General features: G+C 45.6%; 2 protein-coding genes across 2 annotated transcripts in view; both read right to left on the reverse strand.

Annotated features, from left to right (window-relative positions):
* The window catches only part of LOC119474418, an 813351-nt gene that overhangs the window by 96835 nt on the left and 704004 nt on the right, over positions 1-12512 (reverse strand). The window lies entirely within an intron of this gene.
* Positions 1-12512, reverse strand: part of LOC119504364 (transcription regulator protein BACH2-like) — a 65471-nt gene that overhangs the window by 15182 nt on the left and 37777 nt on the right. The window contains exons 2-3 of the mRNA XM_037796447.1: positions 9911-10194; positions 889-2319 (exon numbers count right to left, since the gene is read on the reverse strand). Coding sequence (XP_037652375.1) covers positions 889-2319; positions 9911-10177 — 1698 coding nt within the window. The 5' untranslated portion in view covers positions 10178-10194. The remainder of the gene's footprint in view (positions 1-888; positions 2320-9910; positions 10195-12512) is intronic.

The raw sequence follows: 12512 nt of genomic DNA on the forward strand, positions 1-12512 counted from the left end.
CGGGTCATTGTTGTGAAATAAACCCCTTCGCTTTGCGTCGTCCTATCCGGGGTTTATTTCACAACAAACAGGCTATACAATAATTTAGCTCAGACAGACTGCCGGACGCTGCTCTGGGTCAATGGGTTTCTGGTAGTTGGTCCTCTGCCTGCTTGAATCTATTCTTACCTTTTATTGAACAAGTGGTGCAACTGTCACAAATTCACATCGCTGCCGGTATGAATAGTTTTGGTGCGAAATATTCACAGGCGAGTATTTCATATTTTTGTGACGCCCCCGGTGTGTAAAGGCATTTAGTATCGTAAAACATGACCAAGAGTCTACGGCCACCCTCACCACTGTGAGGCTGTACTTAGGCACATGTTCACCATTTGATCAGTCTGGCTGACCTTTCAACCAGATTTTGTGACGTCCTTGGACGGAAAGGGTGAAGCAAGTAAAATAGTCTGTGGGACAGATCCGAAAGCTCTGGGTAGACCTGTACTAAAATTATTAACTTCTGTAGATTGATATTTACGGAAGAAAGAAAAGATATCTGCTGGCTGTAATTGGTTGTTCTTTGTCACATGTCATGCGGTATGCACTGCAGCGTTCCAAATGTTGAACTATTTTTTATCTCGGGGCGCAAACGTTGCGCCCCGGAAAATAGACACTTCAGAACGCTTGCACCGTCGTCGCTCTTACGTTTGAGCGTGTCTACATCGACAACAATGGATTTGAGGGCGCAAAAACTGCGACGTGTGCACGGCCCCTTACACAGCCTCGCTTTAACACAGCTCTCGCACCAGTGTCAGGGTCCAGACTAGGTCAGTCTTAAGGAGTAGCTGAATATACCTTAACACAGGGGAGAATCCTGGGCAAGAAAGTATAGTAAAGGACAACACTAACCTCCGGGCCGGAGACTCTGGAGATTCCACTTTCACTGTCTCCCTCTGAGAAGGAGCCTGATTCGTCGCTGGAGTTGCCGCCGCTGGCACCAAATCCCTGTTCACTTTTGATACTGGTGCAACCCTGAGAGAAGACCGACTCTCCGCTGTGGGGGATCCTCTGCTCCACTACCCCGGCCAGGCAGTGAGAAAGTCCAGAGGTGGAGCCTGAGTGTGGGGACGAGGAGAAGTCAAACTGGGGGAGGTTGAAAGGTGAGCTACCACTGCCTGCGTCCTCTGGGTAAGAGAAGGAGGAACGGGAGCTGGAAGTCTGGGTTCGGGGCTCAGACGGGGGTGGGGAGTGGGCTGATGTCTTGATGGGAACGGGGCAGCTGGTGGTGAGGCACGACCGACCAGAAGAAGGAGCTTCCACCTGCATCAGGGTTGAGACCTTTTCTCGTAACTTATCGTCCATGTAAGAATGGGCCAACATTTGTTGCTCGCCAGCTGCTGAAGAGAAAATGACACTAGCTCTGTCTAGCTCCCCCTCGTGTTTAGAAGAGGAGGCTTTGGACACTGGCCTTTCCATGTTCTTGCCAATGCCAGCTGTCGGTATGACATCTGCAATGCCCGTCTTGAGGTCCGCTCGACCCAGAGATTCCCTCTTATCCCTCTGCCGGTCTTTGACCAGTTCCCTGTAGTGGTTGAGGGACAGTCTGTTGGTGAGTAGCTGCTGGATGGTGGTGCTGGGCACGCCGCTGAGATCTAGGCCGCCTCTCTGGAGGTAGGAGCGCAGGCAGGAAGAGGGCGAACCTCGGCTCGGAGAGTGCTCGGCTGCTACTGGAACCCCTTCTACCTCTAGCTCCATCTCCAGCACCTCCTCGGTACACGATTCTGGGTTGCAACCGCTCCTTTCATCTCCGTCTTCCTCGAACACAAACGGTTCCTCTTTGATCCTGGAAGGTGTAAGAAGAGTTTGTGACGCAGCACTGCTGTCTCTGAACAACTGTGAGCTCACAGGGCTGACTGAGGTATGGTTGGCCAGGATGACATCATCGCTGTCATGATGGTCTTCTCCGTTGTGCTTGTCATCACAGATCTGGTACTGATACTTCCTGTATTTAGGACATTGAGAAAGGTCAGCGGGAAGCGACGCAGTGCCGGCTACGTGATTGGTCTGCTGCCTCGTCTCTGCAGAATCGTCCGAGGATATTCCCTCAGAAAAGGCCGCATCCTCGGCCGTGATGTCATCATCATATTCCACCTTGCCGTTGCTGGCGTGTTGGCTGTCGTTCTGTAGCTGGGCTTGAAGGAACCGAAAGCAATTGTCCTCCAAATTGTGAACACCCAGAAAGTCAGCGCACAGGATGACCTCGTGGATGTTTTCCCGACTTAAAACCAGCTTGGCTGTGTAGGCAAACTGGAGCAGTGGAGCGAAACCCTTAGCGGTCACCTGTAGAGGAGAGAAGATGAAAGAATGGTTTTACTGAGCATTTAACTATAAAGCAAGGAATCTGTTTGTGTGTGTGTCCTTCACATATCTCGAGAACCGTTCATTCGATCTACTTCGCACTTAGCAGGTGTATTGCTGGGGACCCGAGGGCGTGCAGTGTCGAAGTTGGTCAATATTAATAAACTGTGAATAAACAAGCGAAGAGCGCTCTGTACAGCAGCGGGGGCGGGGCTTCAGGGCTCATTGACCGCAGATCACTTTTGCTGCTGGATGCTGGATATACTAACGTTGCAACTCTTCTTCACTTCCCCCGGAATCAACGAGCGATGAGCGGTTCTCGACAACGCTGCAAGCAGCACTTCTGGGGGGCCAAGCAATGGGGCCCGCTCCGAACGGGCACGCGTTCCGAACGGGCGCTGCACTAGTCCACTTACAGATGAGTACATTTTACATCGAAAAGGTTCTTACTTTGAGCAGCAGCTCCAAATGAAGGCATGGGCTATGAGCTGGCCAAACTCACCCATTACATTTTATTGTTTCATATACAGATCTGAGCTGACTTTCTCTTTTTTAACAGAAATAATGTTTTCATACTAATTAATTCCAGTCATTTCTTCTTTGCCGTACCTCTGATCAATGTTGAGCTACCGTCAACAAAACTCAACACTTCGTGGTGTTTTTATTTTTCTTTTCTTTTTTTCAAATTAAAAGCTTACTTACAAAGAGAAAGCTGCAAGACATTTAATGTGAAAATTCTGGTGTTGAGTTTCATTCATGTTAGCCTAGGCCTGAGCAATATATCAATATTATACCGATATCGTGATATGGGACTAGATAGCGTCTTAGATTTTGGATATTGTAATGTTGTAATATGGCATAAGTGTTGTCTTTAAAGGCTGCATTACAGTAAAGTGATGTCATTTTCTGAACTTACCAGACTATGTTATTATTTATCATAAATCTCCTTTTGTAAATATTTTGTAAAAGCACCAATAGTCAACCCTTCAATATCGTCTCAATTTAGATATCGAGGTATTTGGTCAAAAACATTGTGATATTTGATTTTCTCCGTATCGCCCAGCCCTATGTCAGCCAAACATTGTTCTGGAGAAAAAGGCAAAGAGGAACGTCTGACATGACTATTGCTGTACTGATGGAAATGGAAATGGACCTTATACTGAATTTATCAAGAGAATAGGTGAACATAGAGGAGGTTTTGAGTTTGCCTTAATCGGAGCACAGGGGAAATAAGGGCCTGTCTCTAATATAAGCCTCTCTGTCACTAAGGTTATGATCCACTAAAGTTAGACACGACACGAGATGAATAAATCCACGTTTTTGTAATCTTCGCCTCCATCTTGATTGTAAGCGAGCTGGGTGGGACAATTGAATGAGTTCCAACTCCTCTTTGTTTGGGAGGGGAGTACGAGACACACCTGGCAGAGATCTGTACTCCACTGAGTGCACTTCTCTAGTTAGAGCCCCGAGCACGAAAGTGCCAGGGACCCAACGGTGTCTCCAACTTTTGATCGCTCGAACGGTGATGTCGTAGTTCATGTGAGAAGACATGATTTTATCACTATACAGGTATAGACCTTTACGATACTTCTCCTAGAGGATTCAAGAGATCCATCTCAAAGTCGGGCAGCAGAATCTCAACACCTTCACGATGCAAAATTGCGAAGCTTTTGTGTTTTCGCGAAACGGCGTTGTTGTTTGGGCGACGCGGCGAATTTCGATGTTTCGACATGATACAGGAGGCTGTTGTAACTTCACTTTACATAGTCCGATCTGCCCCAGATTTCACAAGCTGGATAAGAGTCCCGGCCTAAAGACACATATGTGCCTTTATGAGTGATAGTCATAGCGCCCCCTACAGGAAACAGGAAGTTGTTGTAAATCGATAATACATTGTCCATTCAGCCCTAAACTTGACATGTTTTATAAGAGTCTTTAACGCCAGGCGCTCCACGCAGAAAATCCCCTCTAACTGTTGCGTGCAGTGTCGAATTTTCATGGAAATGCACGGCAGCGGGTACGCCCGACACGCACAAAGGGGCGAGGGCCCTTTCAACACTGCTTGCAGCTTTAATTAGTGCCGTTTTTTCACAGTAAAAGAAGAACGATATTGTGTTACAACATTATTTACGGAAAAATAGACTACAGATTGTGACTGTAACAAAGAGGTAGTGAGCTGAAAATGGATGAAACAGAATTTTACCCCACAAGCACACATTTTTCAGTCAGTTATTTTGCTACATTCCCGCCTTATTAATCTTCTTATGTCTTGTCTTCTTGCCTGGATTCTTTTTGCTCGTCCCTTCTCTCCCACCCTTCACCCTCTCATCTCTCCTGCTTTCTTCTTCTTCTTCACTACAGTCAGCACGGCTTCTATTGGATGTGTGCTCATATGTGTGTATGTGAGTGTGTGCGTGTTGCTGTATATTGCTGTGTGTGCATGTGTGTGTGCATGAAAATATATGTGTGTGTATATCGGTGTGTGCATGTAAGCCTATTTTCAGCTAGCATCAGCAGCTGCTGCGTCCTGCGCAGAAACACATGTGTAGCCGGGAGAAGCTCCGCTGCACACCGCTACCAACCGTACTGATGAGAAGCAGCCGACAGAGAGATGAGAGTAATCTATGCATTTGATTGATCAATATCCAATTAACATCTAGTTTTCACCTCGTTTCCCCTCAGGGTTAGGGTTAGCTGTATGGTAGTGAAATATCCAAAAACTGGGGCTGTCAATCGATAAAATATTTAACCGTGAATAATCACATTATTGTCCATAGTTTATCGCGATTAATTAAAAATTAATTTGGCAATTTAAGTCAGTAGGTTGTAAAAAAAATCTTAGTTTAAAATAGTAATGTGTATTTTACCTGATCACCATATATTGAATAGGGCTGTCAATGGATTCAAATATTTAGCCGCGAGGATTTGCATGACCCTGAATAGGATGAGCGGTTACAGATAATGGATGGACGGATGAATTAATTGCATGATTGTCCATAATTAATTGCGATAAACAGCAAATTGATGGCACATTTTTTTATCTGTCCAAAATGTACCTTAAAAGGGAAATTTGTCAAGTATTTAATACGCTTATCAACATGGGAGTGGGCAAATATGTTGCTTTACGCAAATGTGTGTATATATTTATTATTGGAAATCAATTATCAACACAAAACAATGACAGATATTGTCCTACCAAAAACGCAAATTTGAGATCTTCACTAGAATTTAAAACAAAGTTCTGCAGGCTTGATTTTCAGCTGGCCCGTGGACTGGGCAGTGAGGTTTAAGGGATGAATAACTACTCTCAAGTTCAATTATACATCAAAAGATTGTAGAACTGAAATCAATAATCACATATTACATTAACACTGAACTCTTTAATTATTTGTTTCAGCTTGCCGTCTGATCTCTCGTCTGAACATGCTATGTAGAAATGTGACCTTGTGTCCTGATTTCGATGTTCAAACAGAGGGGCAAACGTATCGACAGAAGGGGATTACTGCCGAACTCAGTCAGTATAGTTTAGATAAAAAAGGCCAGACGAATTCCTCAGATTAATAAAAAAAAAAGACCAGATCAGAGCTACATGTGCACTGCAGGACCCTGAGAGTTTTCAGAATTACAAAAATGGTAGCGATAAGTAATCATAGTCAAATGGATTAACTTCTCTGTCTGATGAACCATGACCATGACATGATTAGAAATATATCTAGGACTATGTTTTGAGGGCTAAGAAGCCAAGGAAACCACAATAAAGGCCCGGTTACAGCAGCATTTAAAATACTGACAGGATCAATTGCTTTCAATCACAGGGGTGAAGTAAATCCATTAAACCATAATAGCTAGGGATGCACCGATACCAATACCGATACCAGCATCGGGTATCGGATCTGATGCTGTGCTCATGTACTCGTACTCGCAAAACGGCTAACACTTTACGGCAGCGTGACGTTAACCTCTCTTCACCATGTTTCGGGTCCTATCGCACACGCTCACGCTCACGCTCCACCTCCCCGATGGTGCGGGCGAGACGGGCCGGTGGTGGGGCCGGGATCCCACCTCAGCCGGCGCGCTCCGGGCCTCACTTTCATTGCACCCCGGGGTTTTGCTTGCACCCTCTGACACGCGTGTGCGTTAGACTGCTTGATCCGCATTTCAAGACGGGTCTGGTGGGTTGCCGACATCGCCGCAGACCCCTGCCGCCTTTTACGTGGGCCGAGTCCCGACGGACGACAGTCACACCGTCAGCAGGGGGCCCTGTCCCTCCCCGGCGGGGAGAGAGGGCGCAGCGAGCACTTTGTCCACGGCCCTGGGAAGCGGCGAGGTCCGGGCGGGGAGCGCTGTAAAGTTCACCTTCGCCCCGAGCCTTTCCAGGCACACCTAGAGCCGGTCGCGGTGCACCGCCTTGTATGCAGGACTCCCCAGCCTGCTGTGTGTCGGTCACACCCTCCAGATGGCTGTTAACGAGGGTCTTTTGGCACAGAGAAGTACTCGTATCGGTGAGAACCCAAATGTAAGTACTTGTACTTGTACTCGGTCTGAAAAAAAGTGTCGGTGCATCCCTAATAATAGCAAACCGATTTACTAAATTGACGCACGTGTCAATTTCCGCTCCAGTGTTTTCAAAATAAAACTACTTAGTTAGGTTTAAGAAAAGATCTACTTAGTTAGGTTTAAGAATAGATTTACTTAGTTAGGTTTAAGGATCCACCCCGACCTCCTGCCTACACTGCGTCCGCCGCTCTATATACTTCCCGGTTCACAATTACGTGGATTACATACAAATTGATCTTGTGCTGACCATTACGTCTATGTACACAAATCAATACATTACATTTTGTGACTATTTCACGAACTGCTGTGCGACTGAGCTGCAGGTGCTCATGACTAAAAGTCAGGAGTATACAGCCTGTAATTCAGTGTTCTTTTTAGCCATGTTACGAGAACCACTGGGCTTTTCTCTAATATATATATAATAATGCCAGAGAATAACAGTAATATAACAGTGTCCTTGGTCCTGAAAATACTAAATTCCACCCAAATCTGTTTACCTGTGAGCCACAATGAGTTCCAGTAATTTATGAGAGGACGAGCGGGCAGCAGAAGGATGTGGAAAATAAAGCCATGCTTCCAGGCATTAGGGGGGTGGAGTCTGAAGTGGTGGAGGACAGTGCGAGTGATTACTGTAAGGTGGAGTCACACAGACATATTAATCAATATGACAGATCTGGGGCGTTATATGGTAACGTCAGCCACTGGGATCAGGAGCTGTTCCCTGATCGGCTCCCGGTGGTGAACGGAAACAGCAGCAACTAACAAAAGTCCCTTTTCCCACAGCCTGTTCAAGGCACCGTTAGTCCGCCTCACCGCTCTGTATAAAAGGTACAAACACAGAATGGGGGGGAGGAGTTGTTCCGCCGACAAGCCAGGAGCGGAGGTAGTAATAACGCCAAATCAGTGGGCCTTTATCAAACCACCCCCGTACACACTCTCCCTACACACTTCCACTCTGTTTGCACGTTTGCGTGGAGGGTCCGCCATATTAAGCGCCATGCAAAACCAGTTAGAGGGGAGTAGAAGTGGGTTATATAACCTTCCAACAGCGAGCCTGCATCTATGCCAAGCTGATGCCGACTTACTGGCCACGTGCAACTTCATTTTGTGTTCTTCATGGAACGCGCTCCGTACTACTACCCGTACAAACGAGGATCAGCACCTCTAAATCTGAGGCCATGGTTCTCAGGAGGAAACCGATGGATTGCCTACTCCAGGTAGGGAATGAGTCCTTACCCCAAGTGAAGGAGTTCAAGTACCTCGGGGGGTCTTGTTCGCGAGTGAGGGGACTATGGAACGTGAGATTGGCCGGAGAATCGGAGCGGCGGGGGGGCGGTATTGCATTCGCTTTATCGCACCATTGTGATGAAAAGAGAGCTGAGCCGGAAGGCAAAGCTCTCGATCTACCGGTCAATCTTCGTTCCTACTCTCACCTACGGTCATGAGGGCTGTGTCAGGACCCAAAGAACTAGATCGCAGGTACAAGCGGCCGAAATGGGTTTCCTCAGGAGGGTGGCTGGCATCTCCCTTAGAGATAGGGTGAGAAGCTCAGTCATCCGTGAGGGACTCGGAGTAGAGCTGCTACTCCTTTACGTTGAAAGGAGCCAGCTCAGGTGTTTCGGGCATCTAGTAAAGATGCCCCCTCCGTGGGCGCCTCCCTAGGGAGGTGTTCCAGGCACGACCAGCTGGGAGTAGAGCCACAGGGAAGACCCAGGGCTAGGTGGAGAGATTATATCTCCACACTAGCCTGGGAACGTCTCGGGATCCCCCAGTCAGAGCTGATTAATGTGACCCCGGGAAAGAGAAGTTTGGGGTCCCCTGCTGGAGCTGTTGCCCCCCACGACCCGACCCCGGATAAGAGGTTGAAGATGAGTGAGTGAGAGTACCCGTACAAACGTAAAGTGCTCATGACATTTAATAATGTCATACAGACGTTAACAAGGTTACATTGTATTTAGGATCAAATATCTAGTCTAGAAAACGGTAGACATGTTCATTTGATTATAAAGTGTTGTATATTTACAGAGACTATTGCAAAAAACAAGCAGGTCAAAAACATCAGAGTCAAAAATGAAAAGAAATGGCACCACAGAAGCATGGGGGTAAGTTTTATTTTACTAGTCTATTATTAGTTTACTATGAAACCAGGCAGTATAGTTTCAGTTTAGATGTAGTTTTTCTGAAAGGACTAACTAACAATAACACTGACAATATGTTTCACTGCTTATTACCTCCGCCAAGGCCAAAGGCCTAGGAAGGAGGTTGTGTTTTCACTGGCGTTGGTTTGTTTGTTTGTTTGTTTGTTTGTCCGTTCGGAAGATTACTCCAAAAGTCCGCGATGGATTTGAATGAAATTTTTTGGAGGGGTGGGGTGTGACACAATGAACAATCCATTTTGATTTTGGTGGCGATCCAGATCATGATCCGGCTTCGGGAATTTTTTTTTAATAACTCCGCTCAGTCTGTGCATTAACACCACAGGCCACCACAGGGGGGGCAGCGACGTACATGAAACCTGCCTTGGCGGAGGTCTGCGCTCTCCGAGTGCACTTCTATGTTTAGTTTTAGTTTCAGTTTACTATAATAACCCTGTGCTGCACAGAGTGTTGTGTGTTGTTTATTAGTATTGAACGTGTCCAGATTGCACCAACATTGACACTGCACTCCTTCGGGTTCCCAGCAATACACCCACCAAGTGTGAAGTAGATCGAATGAACGGTTCTCGAGATATGCGAAGGACACACAGACAGACAGACAGAGAGAGATTCTCTCCTTTATAGTTAGATTTCCTAAAATAACATTCAGCTTGAACCATTTGTGTTAGAGGGCGAGGAGGGAAAGATGTATGATCAATACGCTGATGACTATTGTAATACAGGCTTTCTGTTATTATTTTGTAGATTCCCAGCCCAAGATAACCCTGAAGACTTCAACACAGTTATTTTCCCAGACATTGAAAGTTTGAGTTTCTCTAACATGACCTCCGACCCCTCCCTGTGGAACTCCCTGACTTTACCTTGTCTGGCAGGTTAATGATGGGCTCCGCTTCGCCTTGTGACCCGTTGTGACCCAGCAGGGCCTGCAGGAAGTAGCGGCTGCTAGCGGCGAGGACAGCCCTGTGCGCACGCACCTCCCTGCCCTCCACCAACACGGTGACATCACACAGGATGCCCTGCCGCCGCTGCTCCTCCAGGCTCAACAGCACGTTGGCACAGTGGACCTTGGATTCGTACACGTACACGGGCGCTGCCGCCTCACCATCCCGCTCCTCGCCTGCCGACATCACTCTCTCTCAGCACCCTGCACAGAAGAGAGAAAGAACCTATGACACTAGGATTGGGGGGGGTAGCAAAGTACAGTAGTATTTTAAAATGCTCGCTCTCAAATGCAAATGAGTTGGTTGCTAAATAGAATGCAATTGCTGCAATTCAGAAACACTGTGAATTTGTAGCGATTATTTGGTTAAAGAGGACCTATTGTGCCTTTTCTCTTTCCTCTAGTGTGTTATATAGTTTTTTGTTCATGTAAAAGGTCTGCAAAGTTACAAAGAACCAAAGTCCACGACACAGGGAGTTCCTCTCCCCCGCAGAAACACTGCTCCTGAACTGCCTTGATTGAAGTCCCACCTTTTCTTCTGTAACATGGTGATGTCACCAAGTAACACACTTTGCCTAGTGGCTAGTTTGTCACAAACAAACAAACAAACAAGGCTAGTTAGAGCAGACCAAAGAAGAAGAAATGAAGGAGGAGGGGCTCTGAACTTCACATCCTGGAGTTTGGAGGTTCTCCCTTTCAAAATAAAGTGCAACTACATCCATTTTGTGTAATTATAAAAACCAGAGAACAAGATAGACAAAGGGAACATAATGACCCTGTTGTATGTGATTAATGTGTTTTTTTATATATTATGATGTTCTTATTTGTGAACTTTTTAACTGTGTAAAGTGTCTTTGAGTTTCATGAAAAGTGCTATATAAATAAAAAGCATTATTATTAATTATCATTAAACATGTTCTAGTAGAAACCCCATAAAGTAAAAGTATGAACCTGGAAATTAGCACAATAGGTCCTCTTTAAGTAAACTGAACAAGCAATGGTTTCAGGGTGCTCACTGAACCCCCTAGTGGGTAGGGACTTAAATAGTATCTATATATATTTTTCTTTATTTAACCAGGTAGTATTCATATATGTTTTTATAATGACACAGAATTAATAATGTATTGTAATGCCTTGCTCTATAATAATAAATTAGGGGTGTGAAAGTTAAGGCGATAATAATGTCTTAACGCAAATTCGTTTTACCGCCAATTTCTTTAACGCAATATCGCAACTTGAGTAAAGAGTGAAAATACTGGTATCATATGAAACTACAAAAACCTAATAAATCCATCGGTACCAACCATGTCATACTAGCTTGTCGAGAAGGCTAAATAACGCTCCAAACTTACGCTAAATTTTGGCGAGGAAAAACTCTCATGGTCATTTTCACAAAGGGGTCCCTCTAGACCTCTGACCTCCAGATCAGTGAATGTAAATGGGTTCTATGGGTACCCACGAGTTTCCCCTTTACAGACATGCCCACTTTATGATAATCACATGCAGTTTGGGGCAAGTCATAGTCAAGTCAGCACACTGACACACTGACAGCTGTTGTTGCCTGTTGGGCTGCAGTTTGCCATGTTATGATTTCAGCATATTGTTTTATGCTAAATGCAGTACCTGTGAGGGTTTCTGGACAATATCTGTCATTGTGATGTGTTGTTAATTGATTTCCAATAATAAATATATACATACATTTGCATAAAGCAGCATGTTTGCTCATGTTGATAAGAATAAATCTCCCTTTAAGGTTAATTTTGAACAAATAAAAAATGTGCGATTAAACATTTGAATCGATTGACAGCCCTAATATACAGACATAAATCTAGAGTAAATATAGATATAATAGATATAAAGCAGCCTTCCACATTGATTGCAGGCAGCTCTGTCCATTGTGTTTAATTTCAATGCTGTAGTACAGAAAGCCCCAACGCAGACAGCTGAGCATGCAGTCTGTCTGTCTCATCAGCCCTGGAGTCTCTCTCTGTGTGTGTGTGTGTGTATGCGTATGTGTATGTGTGTGTGTGTGTGTGTGTGTGTGTGTGTGTGTGTGTGTGTGTGTGTGTGTGTGTGTGTGTGTGTCAGCAGGCATAGAGGGGGTTGCTTTCTGCTGACTCATGGTTTTTGAGCAGGCAGAGCCCAGCAGCATCAGGGGGGCTTGCTGAAGTAGTGTTCTGGCTGTTCTCCCCCGTGGCCCACGGGCCAATCATCTCAACACTATACAGTAGATGATCTGGTGCTGCCCCTCAGGAACACTTCACACTCAGACCATCCTCTGTTGCTTTTCATGATGCCTGCACATTGTTCTCTCTACCACTGTTTACCCACTGCACTGTCTCTGTTCATTCATCTGCCTGCTGAGAGGGGAAACAAAAGAAAGGGGGGGTTCTTCATGTCTAGTCATCTACTGTACACACTAAACACTTCATTTTACACGTTTGTACTGTTGACCACTAACTGCCTAACCACTAGATGTGTAGAACCAAATGCCGAATTTCTACTGCAAGGTAAGGCTTGGC

Source organism: Sebastes umbrosus, chromosome 16 (genome assembly GCF_015220745.1).
Source record: "Sebastes umbrosus isolate fSebUmb1 chromosome 16, fSebUmb1.pri, whole genome shotgun sequence".
NCBI classification, from domain to species: Eukaryota; Metazoa; Chordata; class Actinopteri; order Perciformes; family Sebastidae; genus Sebastes; species Sebastes umbrosus.